This window comes from Rhinatrema bivittatum, chromosome 9 (genome assembly GCF_901001135.1).
Source record: "Rhinatrema bivittatum chromosome 9, aRhiBiv1.1, whole genome shotgun sequence".
Classification (NCBI taxonomy): Eukaryota; Metazoa; Chordata; class Amphibia; order Gymnophiona; family Rhinatrematidae; genus Rhinatrema; species Rhinatrema bivittatum.
Window position 1 is genome coordinate 79131578 of NC_042623.1, and position 22680 is coordinate 79154257.

Here is a 22680-nt window from a genome sequence, read left to right on the forward strand (position 1 = left end):
AACAGCATAGAGAAATGTGAGAAACTAGCAGACTACTTTAAAAATAAAATTTCCAAAATTCTAACTCGGCTCCCCTCCAATCCTGCCCCCACAGACCCACTACCTATAGACAATAAAATTAATCTCGGATCCCTTGACCTCACCTCCTTGAAAGAAGTTGAATCCATACTAAAAAAGATGCGACCGGCCACCCATATCGCAGACGCCATTCCATCAAAAATTCTCCTCACCATTCCCTCCGCCATTGCAAAACCTATAGCAGATATTGTAAATTGCTCCATCACCACCGGGAAAGTCCCCGACCCACTCAAACTTGCCATTGCAAAGCCACTACTAAAAAAACCCATCCTCGACCACAATGACCCTGCAAACTACAGGCCCATTTCCAATCTGCCTTTTATATCCAAAATCTTGGAGAAGGTGGTTAATACGCAACTCACAGATTTCCTAGAAGAAAACAATATCTTACATCCCGCTCAATATGGCTTTCGTCAAGACCGAAGCACCGAAAAACTCCTACTTGCTATAACAGACACCATCCTCAAAGGCATGGACCACGGCCAATCCTATATACTTGCCCTTCTTGATATCTCTGCTGCCTTCGATACTGTGAACCATCAAATCTTAGTATCACGCTTAGCGGAAATAGGCATCTCAAATACAGCCCTATCCTGGTTCTCCTCTTACCTTGACCACAGAAAGTACTTAGTCAAGCTTGATAATTTCGAATCCGCTCACATTCCCCTCACACAAGGCGTTCCACAAGGCTCCTCCTTATCGTCCACCCTCTTCAATATATATCTACTCCCACTTTGCCACTTACTCTCTAAACTAGGACTAAATTTTTTCTTATATGCAGACGACGTGCAAATACTGATCCCCATTCGGAAATCCCTCAACGAAACTCTGCAGTACTGGGAAATTTGTCTGACATCCATCAACTCTCTCTTCTCCAATCTCCACCTTGCACTCAATGCCTCTAAAACTGAAATCCTTATCCTAACAAACCAACCAATCAACTCGATCCACCAAATGACTCAAAACGCCTCACAAGCTCACACACTACCACCCAGTGTCAGAGACTTAGGAGTTTCCCTAGACAATCAACTGAGCTTCAAATCCCACATTAAATCACTGCTAAAAGGGGGTTTCTATAAACTTCAAACCCTCAAAAAACTGAAGCCCCTCCTACACGCCCACGACTTCCGTACTGTTATGCAAACTACCATATTATCTAAACTCGATTATTGTAACTCCCTTTTCATAGGCCTCCCAGCTTCTACTATTAAACCCCTTCAAATCCTCCAAAATGCTATGGCAAGAATCTTAACAAACACTAGAAAAACTGATCACATCACTCCCATATTGCAAGATCTACATTGGCTCCCCATTGCCTTCCATTCCCAATACAAAACACTTACCATCCTTCACAACACATTATACAAAAACAACTCCCCCTGGCTTGAAGATATGCCACAGTTCCGTCAAACTAATCTCCCTACTAGAAACTCCCTCGCCGGCACTCTTCAAACCCCCTCACTCAAAATTGGACACCTGACTACCACCAGGGAAAGAGCCTTCTCCATTGCGGGTCCCACCCTCTGGAACTCCCTCCCTGCCAAACTCCGTTTAGAACCGTCCCTGAGCCATTTCAAGAAAGGAATCAAGACATGGCTCTTTAAACAGGCTTACCCTAACACTTCCCAACCCTAGTCACAGTTCACCTTTGAACCTTCTCAGCCCCCGTACAGCCTTCATACCCTCTCCTTGACCTCCCTCTTACCATCCCAGTACCCCCTCCTGCTCCCTCACCCACACCCTTCCCCTGCGCCCCGTAGCCTCCCCTCCACCCCGCCCTTCATTCCACCACCAACCTTTGCTTGAAATTACCTTGCCATCTTGTTTCCTTGTTCCCTCCTCCCCCTCCTCCTTTCCCCCCCTCTCTCCCCCCTTTTCACCCTGCATATAATTGTACATAAGTGCACATGACTCCTTTATACTGTAAATAAGTTCATATACTAAGTTTATAAGTGCACACATACGCCTCCTTAACATTGCTTATGCATATTTAATCTTTGCTTATGCACATTTAATTTCAACATGGATAAGTAAATTCCATGTCGTTCAACAATGTTGTATCCCTGCTCGTTGACTCTCTCTCCTGTACTTTATATGTTATCCAGTTTGTATATTATCCAATTATTTCCCAGTTAGCCATCCATCCTCGTTCATTGTAATTTCCTTTCTCAGTTACTTGTGAACCGACATGATGGGTCCTACGAATGCCGGTATATAAAAAGCGTTAAATAAATAAATAAATAAATAAACTGGTAGATGTAGTGTATTTGGATTTTCAGAAGGCGTTTGACAAAGTCCCTCATGAGAGGCTTCTACGAAAACTAAAAAGTCATGGGATAGGAGGCGATGTCCTTTCGTGGATTACAAACTGGTTAAAAGACAGGAAACAGAGAGTAGGACTAAATGGTCAATTTTCTCAGTGGAAAAGGGTAAACAGTGGAGTGCCTCAGGGATCTGTACTTGGACCGGTGCTTTTCAATATATATATCAATGATCTGGAAAGGAATACGACGAGTGACGTTATCAAATTTGCGGATGATATAAAATTATTCAGAGTAGTTAAATTACAAGCAGACTGTGATACATTACAGGAGGACCTTGCAATACTGGAAGATTGGGCATCCAAATGGCAGATGAAATTTAATGTGGACAAGTGCAAGGTGTTGCATATAGGGAAAAATAACCCTTGCTGTAGTTACACGATGTAAGGTTCCATATTAGGAGCTACCACCCAAGAAAGAGATCTAGGCGTCATAGTAGATAATACATTGAAATCGTCGGCTCAGTGTGCTGCAGCAGTCAAAAAAGCAAATAGAATGTTAAGAATTATTAGGAAGGGAATGGTTAATAAAACGGAAAATGTCATAATGCCTCTATATCGCTCCATGGTGAGACCACACCTTGAATAGTGTGTACAATTCTGGTCGCCGTATCTCAAAAAAGATATAGTTGCAATGGAAAAGGTACAGAGAAGGGCAACCAAAATGATAAAGGGGATGGAACAGCTCCCCTATGAGGAAAGGCTGAAGAGGTTAGGGCTTTTCAGCTTGGAGAAGAGACGGCTGAGGGGGGATATGATAGAGGTCTTTAAGATCATGAAAGGTCTTGAACGAGTAGATGTGACTCGGTTATTTACACTTTTGAATAATAGAAGGACTAGGGGGCATTCAATGAAGTTAGCAAGTAGCACATTTAAGACTAATTGGAGAAAATTCTTTTTCACTCAACGCACAATAAATCTCTGGAATTTGTTGCCAGAGGATGTGGTTAGTGCAGTTAGTATAGCTGGGTTCAAAAAAGGTTTGGATACGTTCTTGGAAGAGAAATCCATTAACTGCTATTAATCAAGTTTACTTAGGGAATAGCCACTGCTATTAATTGCATCAGTAGCATGGGATCTTTTAGGTGTTTGGGTAATTGCCAGGTTCTTGTGGCCTGGTTTGGCCTCTGTTGGAAACAGGATGCTGGGCTTGATGGACCCTTGGTCTGACCCAGCATGGCAAGTTCTTATGTTCTTATGATTCGCCGCCCAGGCGATACCACGTGGTCTGCCGAGCGCGGCTCTGTCATGGCCGCGCTGGGCAGACCACATGACTAGCGAGACCGGCCCATTGGGGGATGCCCTATCCCCCCAATAGGCCAATCCGCCCCTGGTGGTTAGTAGGACACAGCTGGAAAGGTGAGTCCATGAGTTACTGGGTGGAGTTTGTAGAGGAAGAGAGAGAAAGGGCTGTGGCCCTTAACTCCAGGAGGGGAAAGGGTTATTGTCTTTCCATCCCTTAGGAGATGTGTTCTCTCTCTTGAAGCAGTTGGAAGGATTCCAGGTAGCGGTCCCCTATTCTGCAGTGCTCTGGAAGATGTTTTTCCTCAGGTTTTAGGAAAGAGAGACAGCTTCTCTAGGAAGCTGAAAACATCAAACAGGTATTGCCAAAACTTTCCAAGCAGGGGGAGAGGAGGATTGTCCAAGTTTCTGAGGGGTGTGAAGGTAGAATGTACCTCACTGAGAACAATAAAAAGGACCCAATTTTTCTACTAAGGACTAAAGTGGCATGAGGACTTCTGTATTTTTGTGCTGCTGGACTGTGCAGCAAGTTTTAACTGTTTTTTCCCCATATTTTAAAGTCAAACTTTACCTTTTTGCTTCAGTAAAATTTACTGATTTTGGAACTATGCCCCATTGTAGACATTACATGTTTTACAAGAGATTGTGTGCGTGATCCCCTTAGGCCTTACAGCTTTCCTATCCCCGATGGAATAATCCAGATCTGAAGCTGCATCCAGGTTTTCCACAACCTTTGCAGCACGTGAAGGTGGCCCCTACCTATTTCTGGGAGTACCTGGAAAAATGGGTTATAATGAGATAAGTTTAAATATACTGGGTCTCCAAGATTTACAGATTTATCTCCATCATATCCATTGTGGATATTCTGAAAACCAGACTGGCTGTAGGGTCACCACAAAAGGTTTGGGAAACCCTACACTACACCTCAATACTCCTGAGAACCTCTGATACACTTATAGCATTTTTTCTCAGTGACTGCATGTACTAGCTCCGATATATTGCATAAGGTTTGAGAGAAAAGAATAGTAGGGCAATCTTTACTGTTACTGTGTTTCACCATGCCATGCACAGAATTAGTGAACTACTTTGAATCCCATCTGATAAGATTTTCCAAAATTGATTCTTGGATGATCAGGAGGATAATCTTCTTAAACCTGTTGATAAATGGATTTAAGATGATGTCTCTTTTCTTCCTGTAACAGAATTCACCAACAGAATTCTCTGAAACTATGAATGGAAAGACCCACAAGCACAAAAATGTGCAATTTGATCAATAACCTTACCAATAAATGTCTGTCTCTCGGCAGTTGAGCAGAGACTGTAGCAGCGTGGGAAGAAGGCATCTGGATTTGCTTCTACATACCAAGACAAGTTTCTCAGGTTCAAGCACAGTCCAATCTTAAATGGAAAAAAAAAAAAGATTATTGACATCTGCATGTCCAATACATCAGGCAGTAAAAGTACAAGGCATAATAATAATAATATGATTTATTAATTTTTTAAATTTTTATCTACTCAGAACCCAGCTCACTTATTTTGCTGCATTTGGGTACTTTAGAATAATATTTAAACTGTTACCGTAAGAATGCCATCTGAAGAATTTGGTGGGAAGGGAGACCCAGTTATTGCACAACGGTGACACCTAATCACTGGCTCAACAGTGCATTTCTGTGAGGTTCTAGAGCAGGGGTGGATAACTCCAGTCCTCAAGAACCACAAACAGGCCTGGTTTTCAGGACATCCACTATGCATATGCAAGAGAGAGATCTGCATGCATACAGTAGAGAGCGCATGAAAATCTCTCTCATGCATACTCATTGGGGATATCCTGAAAACCATGCCTTTTTGTGGCTCTTGATGACCGGATTTGGCCACCCCTGATAGCTTAAGTGTTTTGCAGTCTGCTGATATCCACAAGTTTCTGTAGCTGTTCTTTATGTTTGTATTTGGATACACTATATTATGTATGCTTTTACATACCCCGCAAAAAACAAGAGAAATTACTGCTTACCTGGTCATTTCCTTTTCTTTAATAAGAGCAGGTTAATCCATACCAGTGGGTTATGCACCCCTATCAGCAGATGGAGATGGAGCAGGTATATATGCCTGCACTGACATCAGCCCACCAGTATTCTCTGCAAAAGCCAACTGTGGATAACTAATCAATACATAAACATAACTATTAACAGATAACCGCTCAGACAAACAAGTTGATTTTAAAAGTGTTGATCGCGCAAAAATGGCCCCATACATGCATATGTGGGCCGCATGCAAGCAACATGAATTTTAAGAAGCCGGGAAGTAAGCGGGTACATACTTATGTATGCATCAAAAATAAGAAAGCAGAAAAGAAGTGGGAATGGGCATTCTGGGATAGGGCCAAGATGTATGAACATAACCCCTGAATTTTGAAAGGCTGACCATGGCAACATGTGCCAAGTTATGCAGGTAACTGGTTCTGATGAGGTGCAAGTTCAGAGAGAGAGAGCGAAAAAGAGAGACAGAGCAAGAGAGTGAGAGAGACCCTCTTTTAAAGGGCCAATGTGACACACTCTATATTTCCCACTGAAAGAGGGGCACTTTCATAAGAACATAAGAAATTGCCATGCTGGGTCAGACCAAGGGTCCATCAAGCCCAGCATCCTGTTTCCAACAGAGGCCAATCCAGGCCACAAGAACCTGGCAATTACCCAAACACCAAGAAGATCCCATGCTACTGATGTAATTAATAGCAGTGACTATTCCCTAAGTAAACGTGATTAATAGCAGTTAATGGACTTCTCCTCCAAGAACTTATCCAAACCTTTTTTGAACCCAGCTACACTAACTGCACTAACCATATCCTCTGGCAACAAATTCCAGAGCTTAATTGTGCGATGAGTAAAAAAGAATTTTCTCCGAGTGCCCCCTAGTCCTTCTATTATCCGAAAGTGTAAATAACCAATTCACATCTACTCGTTCAAGACCTCTCATGATTTTAAAGACCTTTATCATATCCCCCCCTCAGCCATCTCTTCTCCAAGCTGAACAGTCCTAACCTCTTCAGCCTTTCCTCATAGGGGAGCTGTTCCATCCCCTTTATCATTTTGGTTGCCCTTCTCTGTACCTGCTCCATCGCAATTATATCTTTTTTGAGATGTGGCGACCAGAATTGTACACAATATTCAAGGTGCGGTCTCACCATGAAGCGATACAGAGGCATTATGACATTTTACATTTTGTTAACCATTCCCTTGCTAATAATTCCTAACATTCTGTTTGCTTTTTTGACTGCTGCAGCACACTGAGCCGACGATTTCGAAGTATTATCCACTGTGATGCCTAGATCTTTTTCCTGGGTGGTAGCTCCTAATATGGAACCTAACATCATATAACTACAGCAAGGGTTATTTTTCCCTATATGCAACACCTCACACTTGTCCACATTAATTTTCACCTGCCATTTGGATGCCCAGTCTTCCAGTCTTGCAAGGTCCTCCTGCTACGTATCACAATCCGGTTGTGATTTAATTACTCTGAATAATTTTGTATTATCGGCAAGTTTGATAACCCCACTCGTCGTATTACTTTCCAGACCATTTATAAATATATTGAAAAGCACCAGTCCAAATACAGATCCTTGAGGCACTCGTCTGTTTACCCTTTTCCACTAAGAAAAATGACCATTTAATCCTGTTTCCTGTCTTTTAACCAGTTTGTAATCCACGAAAGGACATCGCCTTCCATCCCATGAATTTTTAGTTTTCTTAGAAGTTTCTCATGAGGGACTTTGTCAAATGCCTTCTGAACATCCAAATACACTACATCTACCGGTTTACCTTTATCCACATGTTTATTAACCCCTTCAAAAAAAATGAAGCAGATTTGTGAGGCAAGACTTCCCTTGGGTAAATCCATATTGACTGTGTTCCATTAAACCATGTCTTTCGATATGCTCTGTGATTTTGATCTTTAGAATAGTTTCCACTATTTTTCCCAGCACTGAGGACAGGCTCACTAATCTATAGTTTCCTGGATCGCATTTGGAGCCCTTTTTAAATATTGGGGTTACATTGGCCACCCTCTAGTCTTCAGGTACAATGGATGATTTTAAAGATAGGTTACAAATTTTAACTAAAAGAGCAGAAATTTCATTTTTTTAGTTCCTTCAGAACCCTAGGATGCATACCATCCGGTCCAGGTGATATGCTACTCTTTAGTTTGTCAATCTGGCCTACTGCATCTTCCAGGTTCAACTCAGGGTGGGTTTTGTGGGAGGCAGTATTACATTGATCTACCTAGGGCACAAGGGTCTGTAGAGCCTTGTAACATTGCCCTCCTAAAAACCCACCCTGAGTTGAAAGTGCCCTTCTAACAGTGGGATTATATAGAGTGTGTCAGATTGGCTCTTTAAAAGAGGCACGCTCTCTCTTGCCAGTTGTGAGTAGTTCAATCACAAGCAGATTGTGATAAATTGCAGGAAGACCTTGTGAGACTGGAAAATTGGGCATCCAAATGGCAGATGAAATTTAATGTGGATAAGTGCAAGGTGATGCATATAGGGAAAAATAACCCATGCTATAATTACACAATGTTGGGTTCCATATTAGGTGCTACAACCCAAGAAAGAGATCTAGGTGTCATAGTGGATAACACATTGAAATCATCGGTGCAGTGTGCTGCGGCAGTCAAAAAAGCAAACAGAATGTTGGGAATTATTAGAAAAGGAATGATGAATAAAACAGAAAATGTCATAATGCCTCTGTATCGCTCCATGGTGAGACCGCACCTTGAATACTGTGTACAATTCTGGTCGCCGCATCTCAAAAAAGATATAATTGCGATGGAGACGGTACAGAGAAGGGCTACCAAAATGATAAAGGGAATGGAACAACTCCCCTATGAGGAAAGAATAAAGAGGTTAGGACTTTTCAGCTTGGAGAAGAGACGACTGAGGGGGGATATGATAGAGGTGTTTAAAATCATGAGAGGTCTAGAACGGGTAGATGTGAATCGGTTATTTACTCTTTCGGATAGTAGAAAGACTAGGGGGCACTCCATGAAGTTAGCATGGGGCACATTTAAAACTAATCGGCGAAAGTTCTTTTTTACTCAACGCACAATTAAACTCTGGAATTTGTTGCCAGAGAATGTGGTTCGTGCAGTTAGTATAGCTGTGTTTAAAAAAGGATTGGATAAGTTCTTGGAGGAGAAGTCCATTACCTGCTATTAAGTTCACTTAGAGAATAGCCACTGCCATTAGCAATGGTTACATGGAATAGACTTAGTTTTTGGGTACTTGCCAGGTTCTTGTGGCCTGGATTGGCCACTGTTGGAAACAGGATGCTGGGCTTGATGGACCCTTGGTCTGACCCAGTATGGCATTTTCTTATGTTCTTATGTTCTTATGAGTATGTGTATAAAGGCTTCAAACAAATGCCCGGTACGGTTATTTTAAATGGTATACGTGTTCTTGCAAACACGATATAAAATGGAGCATATTTTTGCTTGCTTGCCCAATACATGTGTTTATAGGCATGGCGCACCTTTTTAAATGTACTTGAAAAATTGTAATATCACTAACCTAGTGACTAGATCTGACACTTACTAGTAATCACCAGAAACGCAGCCACTGAGGAGGACAATATCATCACCATCCAGCAGTCAAGTGTGGGAAGGTGGATTAACCTGTCCTCATTAAAGAAAAGGAAATTATCAGGTAAGTAGTAATTTCTCCTTTCTTAGCATTCAGACAGGTACCAAAGCTACCTCCAAACTCGGTGGGAGGCTGCTCACGGTCCAATCAATACTGCACTTGTGAAGGCTGCGTCCTCCTGGGTGGTAATGCTTGGAAAAGGTGTGTAAGAGGGACTACTTCGCAACTTGGCTAATCTCAACAAAAAACAATCTGATCTCCACCTATGACACTGCCTGAACTCTAGTGGAATGAGTCCTCACCTGAAAAGGCAATGGATGCTCAGCATCCACATACCCAGCCGTAATTATCTCATTAATCCAGCAGGCTAACGTAGCCCACGATGGTGGCTCACCCCGTTTACTCCCACCATGGAATATAAATAGCTGGTCAGTCTTCCTGAAAGTTTAGAAACCTCCAAATACCTCATGATATGCCTCTTGACATCCAAGGTGCGCAACAGGCGATATTTATCCACATCTCTTTCCCTGTCCAGAGTTTGCAGGGAAATTGATGATTCAAGTAAAAATCAGAGACCGACTTTGGCAAAAAAGATGGGACAATACGCAGCTGTTTTGCCCCCAGAGTCACTCGCAGAAATGGCTCCCAGCAAGACAATGCCTGCAGTTTGTAAACTGTATGCGCAGAACAAATTGCCACAAGAAACACAGTCGTCAAAGTAAGTAACCTCAAGGAGAGGCTACGCAATGGTCAAAAGGTGGGACCCGCCAAAAAATCCAGAACGAGATTAAGACTCTACAGGGGCACCGGTATCAGCAAAGGAGGATGAAGATGCTTCACCACTTTCAAGAACGGGGCCACATCTGGATGGACCGACAAGGTTTCACATTCATCTGACCTCGGAAACAGGCAAGAGCCGCCACCTGTACCTTCAAGGAATTAAGGGCCAACCCTTAATCAATCCATCCTGCAAAAAATACAAAATGAGCGGGATCTTAACTGAACAAGGATGAATCCCTCGTTCCACACACCAAGCATCATTCACCAAACCCGAACATAGGCTAAGGAAGTAGAGAACTTTCACGCTCAAAGTAAAGTGGCAATCACAGCAGTGGAGTCCTGTCAAGGGCCATTCTGTAAGACAAAATAGAGTTGGATCTTCCTGAAGAACAGGTCCCTGCCGTAGCAGATCCCTGTGGACCAGTAATCGGAAAGGAGAGACCACCAGGGAAATATGTAGGTACACCTCTGACAAATCCAGAGACAAACTCCCCCCTCTGCACTGCCATTATCATCGAGCGTACAGTTTCCATGTGGAAATGAGTCCCCTGCAAATGACTGTTGACTCCCTTGAGATCCAGGATGAGGCTACAATGAAATAAATGGAATATCGGCCCGTATTTTCTTTTGACATGGGTACTGGGACTATAGCCCATAGGCTGAGGAGTCTTGACAACGTACACTCCACTGCCTACCTCTTCTGTGGAGAGCTGCAGAGAGACACCATGAAAACATCCCAATGAACACTGAGAAACTCCAGAACATAGCCATCTCTTATCACCTCCAGAACCCACTGGTCTGATGTGATCTCGACCCACCTACAATAAAAAAAGAGAGGCAATGCCTTATGTTCTGTTCCTGGGGGTGGGTCAGCATACTTTTGGGGGGCACTGCCACACGAGCCTGTGCCCCATCTGGGCTACCTGGGATGAAAGGACTGAGACCTACCCAAAAGGTCAAACCCTCTGAGAAGCCACTCCTCTGTAGGTTCGAAAGTGTTTGAAACCCCTAGCATAACCTCTCATGCCAAGAGTGCAACGTCCGCTTCTTATCCTCTGGTAACTGAGGAACCTGGGACTCAGCCTGCTTATTGGCCATTTTTTCCAACTTACTCACAAACAAGAGTGATCCCTTAAAGGGCAATTTTGTAAGATTAGACTTTGAAATTGTATCAGCTGACCAATTCCTCAGCCATAGCTGACACCTGACCGCTATCACTTAAGCCACCCCTCTGACAGAAGTGCGGACCAGGTCACAGCCCGCATTTGACAAAAAAGGCGGCTGCCAGTTCTATCACTGCCCTGGAATTCAAACCAGATTCATCGACTTCCTGAAAGAGAAGCAAACAAGTGCAAACCACCAAGGAGCAAACAAGAGGCTATCTGCAAATTCATTGCCATTGCCTCAAAGGCCTATTTAAGCATAGCCTCAGTTCTCCTATCTTGCACATCCTTCAATGCCCCTCCCTCTTCTACAAGGATAGTTGTCCGCTTGGTGATGGCACACACCAGCGCATCCACTTTCAGAAAGCACAACTGCTCTCTCACAGTTGGATCCAGGGGTTACAATGCCTCCAAGGCTCGTCCCCCTTTAAAATTAGCTTCCGGGGCACCCCATTCAAGATCAATCAATTCTTGAATGGCATCCAAAATGGCGAAGAAACATGATGCTTTATGCAAAGAAATTAAAATAGGATTTTCTTTGGCTCAGACATTGAATCAGCACCTGGCACCTCCAGCATCTTCAATGACTGGGAGATCAGAGCCGGCAGCCCATGGTCTATGAAAGAAACACAACATTGTTCTATATGGCTCTAGTCTCAGATGAACTTCCCCATTCTCCAGGGAGTAAGGATTGGCTTCATCATCCGTGTCATCTGAATACCTAACAGTGTGACCCACAGCAGATCTAGACATACTCCAACGCTTACCTATGACACCAGGCATGCGAGAATCCATAGCCTGCGATTCTGAACGGTTAGGTTTGGCCGGGGCCACCGACTGCACCTAAAGAAAGGATTGCAGCCCTTGAAAAAGGCAGATGGATCCATACCAAAACCAGGGTCTGTCCTATGCTCACTCAGTTACCTTCCCCCACTGATGAACTAGTTAGAGTAGCCTCAAAACTAGATGAAACCTCTGGCAGTTCCTCCTCCTGTTCCATTCCCGCATCATGCTGGGAAGGACCGGCCTTAGCAAAATCAGTTGGATAAATCCCTCCCTGATCCTCCAAGCAGTGCTGACCCAAGTTAGAGGGGACACCAGGCTGTGATGCCTGAATATGGCAAGCAGCACAAAGGATAAGGCACTTAGGCTTCTTTGCTACCGGCGCCATGGAATAACACCCGCTATCAGTACATCTGATAACTGTGCACCCAGCTGCGCAGCCACCTGAACAGGGAACCCAAATAACAAGCTCTGTCCAATAAGCATATACTACGGATGCCCAAAATGTAGGTGCTCACCCGAGCACTCACCTAAGCACCCCTTTAAGCACCAACTTGAGTGCACACCCAGGTGCACAAGCTCAAACCGACATCAGGCACTGATTCGCAGTAGCCTTGTGTGCAGAAAAGCATGCAAATGCCGCTGTAACCTACCATGCAGTATCTAAGCAAAGTCTGAGAGCAAGGCCTAGTCAAAAAGGCTGTTCAACTCACCAAGCTGCCAGGACTCCCCAAGATGGGAACGGATGTCAGATCAGCGCACTGAGCTAAGAGATCAGAAGGGGATGGAATCCCTAAAATTAACTTTTCTCTCTTTTTTTTTTTTTATATATACTCATTTCCTGAGCTCAGCCCATCCCGGCTGAGTACAGAGTCTGTCTCCAGCTGTGGGGGGGAGAGGGCAAAAGACTTTCACTGCTGCGCTTTGCTTCCTGCACCCATTAACCTCTCAGCTGTTTGTCTCTCCACAGCTAAGTCCACGCGGGAAAACCAACTACTGGACACAGGCACTTTTCTGAAGGAAGAATCTGCATATATCACCTCAGAAAAACTCGAATGAGAGAGGGACCATAAAGTATAATCACAGGACAGTGGGGCAAATTAAATTTTCTTCTACAATTTTTTTTAAGCAATCCCCAGTAGGGAGATGCACATTCATCATCTTTTGGAGATGGAGAATACAGGCGGGCTGATGTCAGTGTAGGGGTATATATACTGTGACTTCAGCTTTGCTCTGTCTCCATCTGCTGATAGGGTGCACAACACACTGGTGTGGATTAACCTGTCTGAATGCTAAGAAAATACTTGTAAATAAATAAATACATAAATAAAGGGAAAGGAATCTGGCTAGGAGGAAAAGGGAAGGAGGGTTATTTGGAATAGTGAATGCATGTAGCAGTCTCTTAGGGGAGGCAGTGGAAGCAAAACATAACAGAATTCAAGATCGTACGGAATAAGCACTAGAAATGAAGGTAAAGCCATAAGTTAATAAGAAGGAAATTGGGCAGACTAAAAGGTTCCTATCTGCCATCATATTCTATCTTTCTGAGAAAGGGGTGGAAAGTTCTCTTGCTAGAAGTAAATTTTTATTTATTTATATTTAACATTTTTCTATACTGACCTTCAAGGTTGAATACCATATCAGGTCGGTTTACATCGAACAGGGGGTAGATAAATATAAAATAAGGAACAACTTTTTATACTTAGAGGAAGCAAAAAAGCAGAAAAGTTACATAAAACAAGGACCATGAACTTGGAAGCTGATTCAGCTGGAAGAAGAAAGGCCTTAAGAGGGTATTAAATTAAATACAGAGAGTCATGTCCGAGTCTGGTCTAGAGCCAGTTAATTTATTAGGGTAGATAACTAGAAAATGAGGTGAATATTGGAGGAGCGAAGTTCCATCCAATATTTATTCCATCCAAAGTAAAGTAATGAATGGCTCTGTATGGGAAATGTGCATCAGTGAAGGGCTGTTAAGTATTCTGGATCCAAAGACTTAAGTGTTTTTGTTTACACTATGAATTGATTTCTAATGTTCAGGTTTCCAAACAAATGTCATCAAGATTTTGTCTAATTAATGAATCTCTAAGTGCCAAAATTGCAAAATGAATTTCAAAAATAGGCATAATAAATTTTAAAACTATAGGCTGCATGATGTAACAACCTACAATATATTCAAAGTGCACAACGCTAAACTATTTTACCTTTCTAAAGAGTTTATTCTGTCATTCTGACATTCACCCTTTCAAGAACTATGACATTTCAAGTAATTAGCTTTAGAAAGACTGTGTTAGCCTGCTACTGAACAAGGCCAGGTTGCTATGGCTACCAGTAATAACATTCTCAAGAAGACAGCACCATGAACAAACAGAAACAAAGACTCCTGGACTGGTAGTCTCCACAGGAAGAAAAATGTCTCTCAAAGTATTTATTGAAAAAAACGAAGTCAAGAAAATGGAATACTTTGAACTTTAAGATAAAAGCACAAAAGAAGTGGGTGTAATGACCACTCTCCTAACATTCTCTAATTAGAAGAGTTATTGTCACACGTCTAAAGCCTCACCTATGTACACAACCACACAGCCCAGTTTGAAACCTGATTTTTATATAGTGTATGGATTAGCTATTGGATCACGTTTTTGCATGAATGGCAAAAACTGGTGGGACCTTATAGGCTTCACTCATTTATTGAGGCATGAGGACAAGAATCCACTTTGTCAGACACATGCAGTGCAGTTCAGGAGGTGAGCAGATATTTATGGGGATGGGATGAAAGAGGGGAGTGAGAATACAAAGAGGACACTCAGAGGTGTAGAGAAGAGTATGGAAAGGGAGTGATAGGATCAGCATAGTTATGCTCATCGACTGTTGTAGTAGGTGAGAGAAACCAACGCTAGAATAATCTGAGCACCTTTAAATCCATTCACACCTATAGTGGGGCCATGAAGCCATACTTCCTATTTAATGCTAGAGTAATGATGTCAAGCAGTTTTAGTTCAACAATTCTACACTGGCGTTACCCTTTGAAGTTTTTTGTAGGAGTGTAGGAACCTGAAAATCAGACAGAGTGTGTCCTGAAAGGTTAAAATGTTCTACCAGTGATGGTATTGCCACCAGCACAAAAACTGGACCTGCTGAAGACAACAGGTCACCCCCAGCACTAAAGATGGCTTTGCTAATGACACCTCTAAAAATAAGATATTACATACAAAGCAAATGTAAGATATTATGGACATTTAGTTAGCAGGTTGCTTGAGAGGAAAGAGAATGGATCTAGCCTGAAGGCATGAGATAATGGCCACAGTTCCCCATATTACGATAGATGATATTCCTTAGTGCTGGGCTTCTCAAACCTTTAGCCAATGTGACCCCATTTTACCACTTGAAAATTCACATGACCCCAGAGGATGATGAAAAATTAGCAGGGATACATCCCCCTCCAACAATCACTCCATTCTCACCCTTCACCCTCTCCAGCCGATCCTCTCTCTCAACTTCTATCCTCTCCAGTGGCCCTCCTCTCTCACCCTCAGCCCCTCTAGATGAGCACCTCTTTCATCCCCCAGCTTATCTCCTCTCACCCCGTCCAACCTTTTCCATTATCATCCCAGCAGATTCTCTCTTCCCAGCCCTTTTTATAACCCCAAATTGATCTGTCATCCCTCATTCCATTGCCCATCCCCTCTCTCACTTTCCAGCCTCACCTCCTTTCCTCCGACCCTTCTCTCACATTCCTCTCAATTGATTCTCTCTCACCCCTGCTCAACTTCCACAGCTAATTCCTCTTCAGCTAATCCAATTCTCAAACCCATCTTGCATCTGATGCCTCACTTCAAACAGCCCTACTATTCAGCTCCCCCTCTGGTTAAGGTCAGCAGCAAAACTTTACTTGTGACTCTGGGGCAAAAGTGGATGACAATTGGTAGGAAGAGAGAGCAGGATGTTAATAGAGTCTCTTGGGTAGTTAATAGAGTCTCCTGGGAGGTTCAATGGTGAGGAGAGCTGAGCAGTGGCAATCTCCCTGTACACACTCAGCCCACTCTTCCTCTCATGGCTGGTTCCAAACTCAACTGTGATCTGCAAGTGGCAACAGCATTAATAATGAAAGTCAATATCACACTCACAGGTCCTGATCTTTCCTCATGTAGGGCTTCCTGTTATCACAGAAACTCACGCAAGAGCAGGGCCACCACAGGGCATGTGAGTGTGTGCTAATTCAAAGACCCCATGCTGACTTCCACTACCAATGCTGCTAATGGTGCCTGAAGGGTTCTGCCCCTTGAGACACTCATGACCCCAGCTAAAGGTTTTCAGATCCTCAGTTTGGGAAGCCCTGCCTTAGTGAAATACTATTGGTGTTTGCATGTTGCCTTTTCTTTTTTTTGTATTTAAAGCTTTTATTGACAAATTCACAGATATATCGATACAACATATAAATCTAATAAACAAAGTGTCAACATTTTTCATTTTTCAGTTCAAATCCCTCCCGTTTCTCCCACCCCCCTACCAAACAGGTGACAATATTGCATAAAGTGGCATGAACGGCATAAATAACATCAATTGTCCACGAAAATACATAGAAGACTTGAAAGTGATAACAAATTAGCGAGAAAGAGAATACTATGGAAATACAAAGCATATTTCACTGTACACACAATGGTAGTCATCAGTAAGTAGCACGCCTAGAAATAATAAACAAAATAAGCGCGAAGATAAGGCCATCGTGGAAAGATTAAATGATTTCTTTGCTTCGGTGTTTACTAACGAGTAATCTGAATCATTACACTTGAAAACCTTCCCCGATCCGGGGAAGGTTTTCATGGGTAATGATTCAGATGGACTGAATCAAATCATGGTGAACCTAGAAGATGTGGTAGGCCTGATTGATAAACTGAAGAGTAGTAAATCACCTGGACTGGATGGTATACACCCCAGGGCTCTGAAGGAACTAAAAAATGAAATTTCAGACCTATTAGTAAAAATTTGTAACCTATCATTAAAATCATCCATTGTACCTGAAGTCTGGAGGATAGCTAATGTAACCCCAATATTTAAAAAGGGCTCCAGGGGCGATCCGGGAAACTACAGACTGGTTAGCCTGACTTCAGTGCCAGGAAAAATAGTGGAGAGTGTTCTAAACATCAAAATCACAAAACATATAGAAAGACATGGTTTAATGGAACAAAGTCAGCATGGCTTTACAGAAGGCAAGTCTTGCCTCACAAATCTGTTCATTTTTTTGAAGGAGTTAATAAGAACATAAGAACATAAGAAATTGCCATGCTGGGACAGACCAAGGGTCCATCAAGCCCAGCATCCTGTTTCCAACAGAGGCCAAAAACCAGGCCACAAGAACCTGGCAATTACCCAAACACTAAGAAGAACCCATGCTACTGATAATAAACATGTGGTTAAAGGTGAACCGGTAGATGTAGTGTACTTGGATTTTCAGAAAGCTTTTGATAAAGTTCCTCATGAGAGGCTTCTAGGAAAAGTAAATAGTCATGGCATAGGTGATGTCCTTTCGTGGATTACAAACTGGCTAAAAGACAGGAAACAGAGAGTAGGATTAAATGGACAATTTTCTCAGTGGAAGGGAGTGGGCAGTGGAGTGCCTCAGGCATCTGTATTGGGACCCTTACTTTTCAATATATTTATAAATGATCTGGAAAGAAATACGATGAGTAAGGTAATCAAATTTGCATATGATACAAAATTGTTCAGAGTAGTTAAATCACAAGCAGATTGTGATAAATTGAAGGAAAACCTTGTGAGGCTGAAAATTGGGCATCGAAATGGCAGATGAAATTTAATGTGGATAAGTGCAATGTGATGCAAATAGGGAAAAATAACCCTTACTATAGTTACACAATGTTAGGTTCCATATTAGGTGCTACCACCCAAGAAAGAGATCTAGGCATCATAGTGGATAACACCTTGAAATCGTCGGCTCAGTGTGCTGCGGCAATCAAAAAAGCATACAGAATGTTGGGAATTATTAGGAAGGGAATGGTGAATAAAACAGAAAATGTCATAATGCCTCTGTATCGCTCCATGGTGAGACCGCACCTTGAATACTGTGTACAATTTTGGTCGCCGCATCTCAAAAACGATAAAATTGCGATGGAGAAGATACAGAGAAGGGCGACCAAAATGATAAGGGGAATGGAACAGCTCCCCTATGAGGAAAGACTAAAGAGCTTAGGACTTTTCAGCTTGGAGAAGACTCTGCTGAGGGGGGATATGATAGAGGTGTTTAAAATCATGAGAGGTCTAGAACGGGTAGATGTGAATTGGTTATTTAGTCTTTCAGATAATAGAAAACTAGGGGGCTCTCCATGAAGTTAGCATGTGGCACATTTAAAACTAATCGGAGAAAGTTCTTCTTCACTCAATGCACAATTAAACTCTGGAATTTGTTGCCAGAGGACATGGTTAGTGCAGTTAGTATAGCTGTGTTTAAAAAAGGATTGGATAAGTTCTTGGAGAAGAAGTCCATTACCTGCTATTAATTAAGTTGACTTAGAAACTAGCCACTGCTATTACTAGTAACGGTAACATGAAATAGACCTAGTTTTTGGGTACTTGCCAGGTTCTTATGGCCTGGATTGGCCACTTTGGAAACAGGATGCTGGGCTTGATGGACCCTTGGTCTGACCCAGTATGGCATGTTCTTATATAAGTGCAACTTGAAAGCGACAAGTAAAAACTGTAAAGGGACTCATTAGCAATTAACCTTAAGAAGCTGGCACCAAGAGATAAAGGGTCCCCATATCGCCTGAAAGGTAGGCATACGATGATGGCGAAGAGCTGTAATATGCTCTAAGTCTCGTATTCTATGAAGGCGACTAATAAGGGACTGCAAGTTCGGTATAGTGGGACTCTTCCAATAACAGGCCAATGCTATACGTGCAATTAGGAATATTTGATGGCTCAATCTTTGAGAATAAGAATTCACATCCACAAAGGGTCTTCCTAGTAGTATAATTGTCAAATCAGCAGGTACTGTCTTCCCTAATATCTGGGTGACCCATGCTGCTACCTGTGTCCAATAGGGAAGTATCACTGGACATTGCCACCATATGTGCAGGTAAGTGCCAATGAGTCCACACTTCCGCCAATATGTATTATCAAGCATGGGGTACATGGTATGCAGGCGGGTGGGAACATAATGCCATCTATATAAAAGCTTCACACAGTGTTCTTGTAAGTTAACAGACATAGAGCATTTACGAGCATGGAGGAACAAGTCCTCCCATTCTTCTAGGCTAAAAGCAAGATTTAGCTCCCGTTCCCAGGCAAGCATGCATTCCAGCTTGGTAGTTTGCAGACCTTGAAATAGCTTATACAGTTTGGAGATCACCTTTCTAATATCACAAGTTGATGTACAGTAGGTTTCAAAAAGGGATTTACCTATATGCAGACAGGATGAGGACAACTCCCCCCCTAAGGAAATGTGCTAATTGGGCATATTCCAGAAAGGGAAGAGAAGCTGTATGAAATTGTTTTACAAGTGAAGCATAAGAGATTATCTTCACCTGCTGTACTAGAGTGCCCATGGTCGAGAGACCCAGGGCCTTCTATACTAGGAACGCACACTTGGGTAGACCCACCGGGAAATGAGCGTTGTGGAACAGGGAGGAAAGACAATGATAAGGGGTATTTCCCACCAATATCGCTTTCCACTGTAACCAAACCCGCAGAGTAGTATGACGTGGGAGGGGAAGATCCAGAATGGTTCTCCAGTTCATTTTGGGTTGCCAGGGAAGGGCGATGAGAGGCATATCTCCTATGAGCTGTTGTTCAATGAGTTGCCAAGGGGTAGGGCAAGGATGCTGGTTATGGATATTTAAGATAGTCTTCAGCTGAGCAGCGGCGTAGTACCAACCCAAGTTGGGCATACCCATCCCACCACACTCTTTAGAGCGGTAGAGAACAGTTCGGGCTACCCTCCATGGTCACCTTTTCCAAATGAAGTCAAAGATTTTTTTCTGGGCTTTCTTCAAAATACCAGAAGATAGGTAGATTGGGAGAGTAATAAACAGATACAACAATCGAGGGAGAATGTTCATTTTGATTACGGCTATTCTGCCAAGCCATGAATGATTGTCTCCATACCATCTCTGTAGATCTCCATCTATGGTCTTAAATAAGGGAGTGTAATTTAACTGGAATAAGTTATCAACATCTGCACTTAAGTAGACACCCAAATACTTCAGGGGTTTAGTTGTCCAGTGGAACGGAAGCATATTCTTTATCTGCTGTACTATTAATTCTGCTACATTAAGGTTGAGGATCTCAGATTTCTCTAAATTTACTTTAAACCCTGAGACAGCACTGAAGGACTTGAGGGCTTCCAACACTGCAGGCAATGAAGTCTGGGGTTGGGTAAGTATAAAAAGAATATCGTCGGCAAATAGAGTCATTTTATATTGGTTTGTACCCAACTGCACCCCGGTAATATTTGCTGTCCCCCGAACAGTGGTAGTAAAAGGCTCAAAGAAAAGAGCGAAAAGTAGGGGGGAGAGAGGACATCCTTGTCTCATTCCACGGGCAATATTAAAGCTTGCTCCATAACCTCTGTTAATCTTCACCTGTGCAGTGGGTAGATGGTAGAGCAGACACAGCCAGGTGAGGAATTGCTCCCCAAACCCCATCTTAGCAAGGGTACAAAACAAAAATGGCCAGTGGACCATGTCGAACGCCTTTTCTGCGTTGACTGCCAATAGTACGCTTGGGATAGATTCTTTCCGGACCCACCAAATGAGATAAATAATCCTGCGTACATTATCTGAAGCAGATCTACCTGGGATGAATCCCGCTTGATCATTGTGCACAAACTCCGGTAAGAGGTGGCTCAGACATTCCGCAAGTATGCGAGCTAGTAATTTAAGGTCCAAATTGATTAAAGATATTGGGCAGTAGGACGCACACAAGGTGGGGTCTTTTCCAGGTTTAGCAATGACCGATATGCCTGCAGTGTTGGAATGAGGTCCTACAGTTCCCCCAGTTCTCAAATAGTTAAATGCTTCCGTTAAAGGGTGGAACTAGGGTTGAGGCATATGTTTTATAATATTTACTAGATAAGCCATCGAGGCCTGGTGCTTTGCCCGGTTTAAGGGCTTTTATCGCCTGGTGTACCTCTATTGTGGTGATAGGTTCTTCTAAAAGTGTTCGCTGTGAGTCTAATGGTGGGGGGGATCTGTACAGAATCTAGATACTTGTCAATTTCCTGCTGAGAAATATCAGTGCGTACGCTATATAAGTCAGCGTAAAATTTGGTGAAACATTGACTGATGTCTGTGGTCTGCGTTACCATTACCCCCTGATCATTTTTTTATCTTAGCTATGCTATTTCGAAGTTGCACGTGTTTGAGGCGGCTGGCTAGAAGACGTCCTGCCTTGTTGCCTCCTTCGAAATAGATTTGTCTGGTGATATTAAGGGCGTGTGCAATATGGTTATTATGAAGGGATCTCCGAGCATTGCTTAATTGTTGAAAAAGCTGGTCTGTCAGGTGTAACATATGCTGACGAGATAGTGTTTGAATTTCTTGTAGTAACTTTGTCCGTTTTTCCCCCTTTAATTTCTTACAGTAAGCTGCACAAGATATAAAGTTCTCCCTTCACAAAAGCTTTGGAACATTCCCAAACAGAATGTGCTCCACCCATTTAACATACAGGGCATCTTCTAACAGACTTTCGTTTAAGCGCCAATATTGCGTTCCCCATGACATGTCAGCTATGGATAAATCCATCCATATAGGAGCGTGGTCAGACCACGTAATCGCTTCTATCTCCACCCGTTTAACATGGTTCTGCAGACCCTTGTCAACAAGGAAATAATCAATGCGAGTGTATGTGGAGTTAGCGTAGCAGTAAAAGGTATACTGGCGTGAGCTAGGGTAGCGTTGGCGCCACACGTCTATGAGGCTCCAATTGTCCATTAAATGGGTAAGTGTTCACCTAGCCTCTTTCTATGTTGCCTTTTCTGATGTCAAATCTGTGTATGAATTAGTTATTTAATTCAACACGTATGTGTATTAAGAAATCTTCAGTATGGATATAGAACTGTAGGCTTTTTTTCTTTTTTAATATCTTATATTTTGATGGAAAGCCTTCAGCTGTATTGTAGCTCTTTGGTCACTGGAGAAGAAAGATTCCCTAAGTTACTGGAAATGGACAGATGGTGTTAATTATATGTTGTATTCCTGCAGTGACTCATTTGTCTTGTACAGTACTGTACGCTCTGCCACATTATTTTAAAATAAAATAATTTGAATATCTCTGACAGTAAAAGAAAAGGATAACAGAACAACTAAGTAGAATGGGCATCGGTGCTGTGCACTCAGATTTGGGCAGGCATCTTCTCCTTCTCTAAGTATGGAAGACTGGTGGGTCAGCTCTAGATAGTACAACAAGCACTATTCATCCTCCATCTGTCTTCTTTTCCTCACCACTATGCTGTATCCATTTCCAACATTCCTCCTTTCTCCCTTGATCTTACCGACCTCTCCTCTATCATCTTTTTCCATTATCGTTTTGCACCTCTGGTCTCTATTTGTTTTTGGTGGTATAATTGCACCACTGCACTTACATATAAGCTGCCACTGCATAAGTACTTTAATATAATGAATACAAATAAGTTTGTAGCCAGAGGATATGGTTAAGGCATCTAGCAC

At 42.6% G+C, this 22680-nt stretch overlaps 1 protein-coding gene across 6 annotated transcripts in view; it reads right to left on the bottom strand.

The window, feature by feature from the left end:
• The window catches only part of TTLL8 (tubulin tyrosine ligase like 8), a 545909-nt gene that overhangs the window by 392217 nt on the left and 131012 nt on the right, over positions 1–22680 (bottom strand). For all 6 annotated transcript variants that reach the window (XM_029615311.1, XM_029615310.1, XM_029615309.1 and 3 more), the window contains one exon: positions 4924–5038. In XM_029615311.1, coding sequence (XP_029471171.1) covers positions 4924–5038 — 115 coding nt within the window. The remainder of the gene's footprint in view (positions 1–4923; positions 5039–22680) is intronic.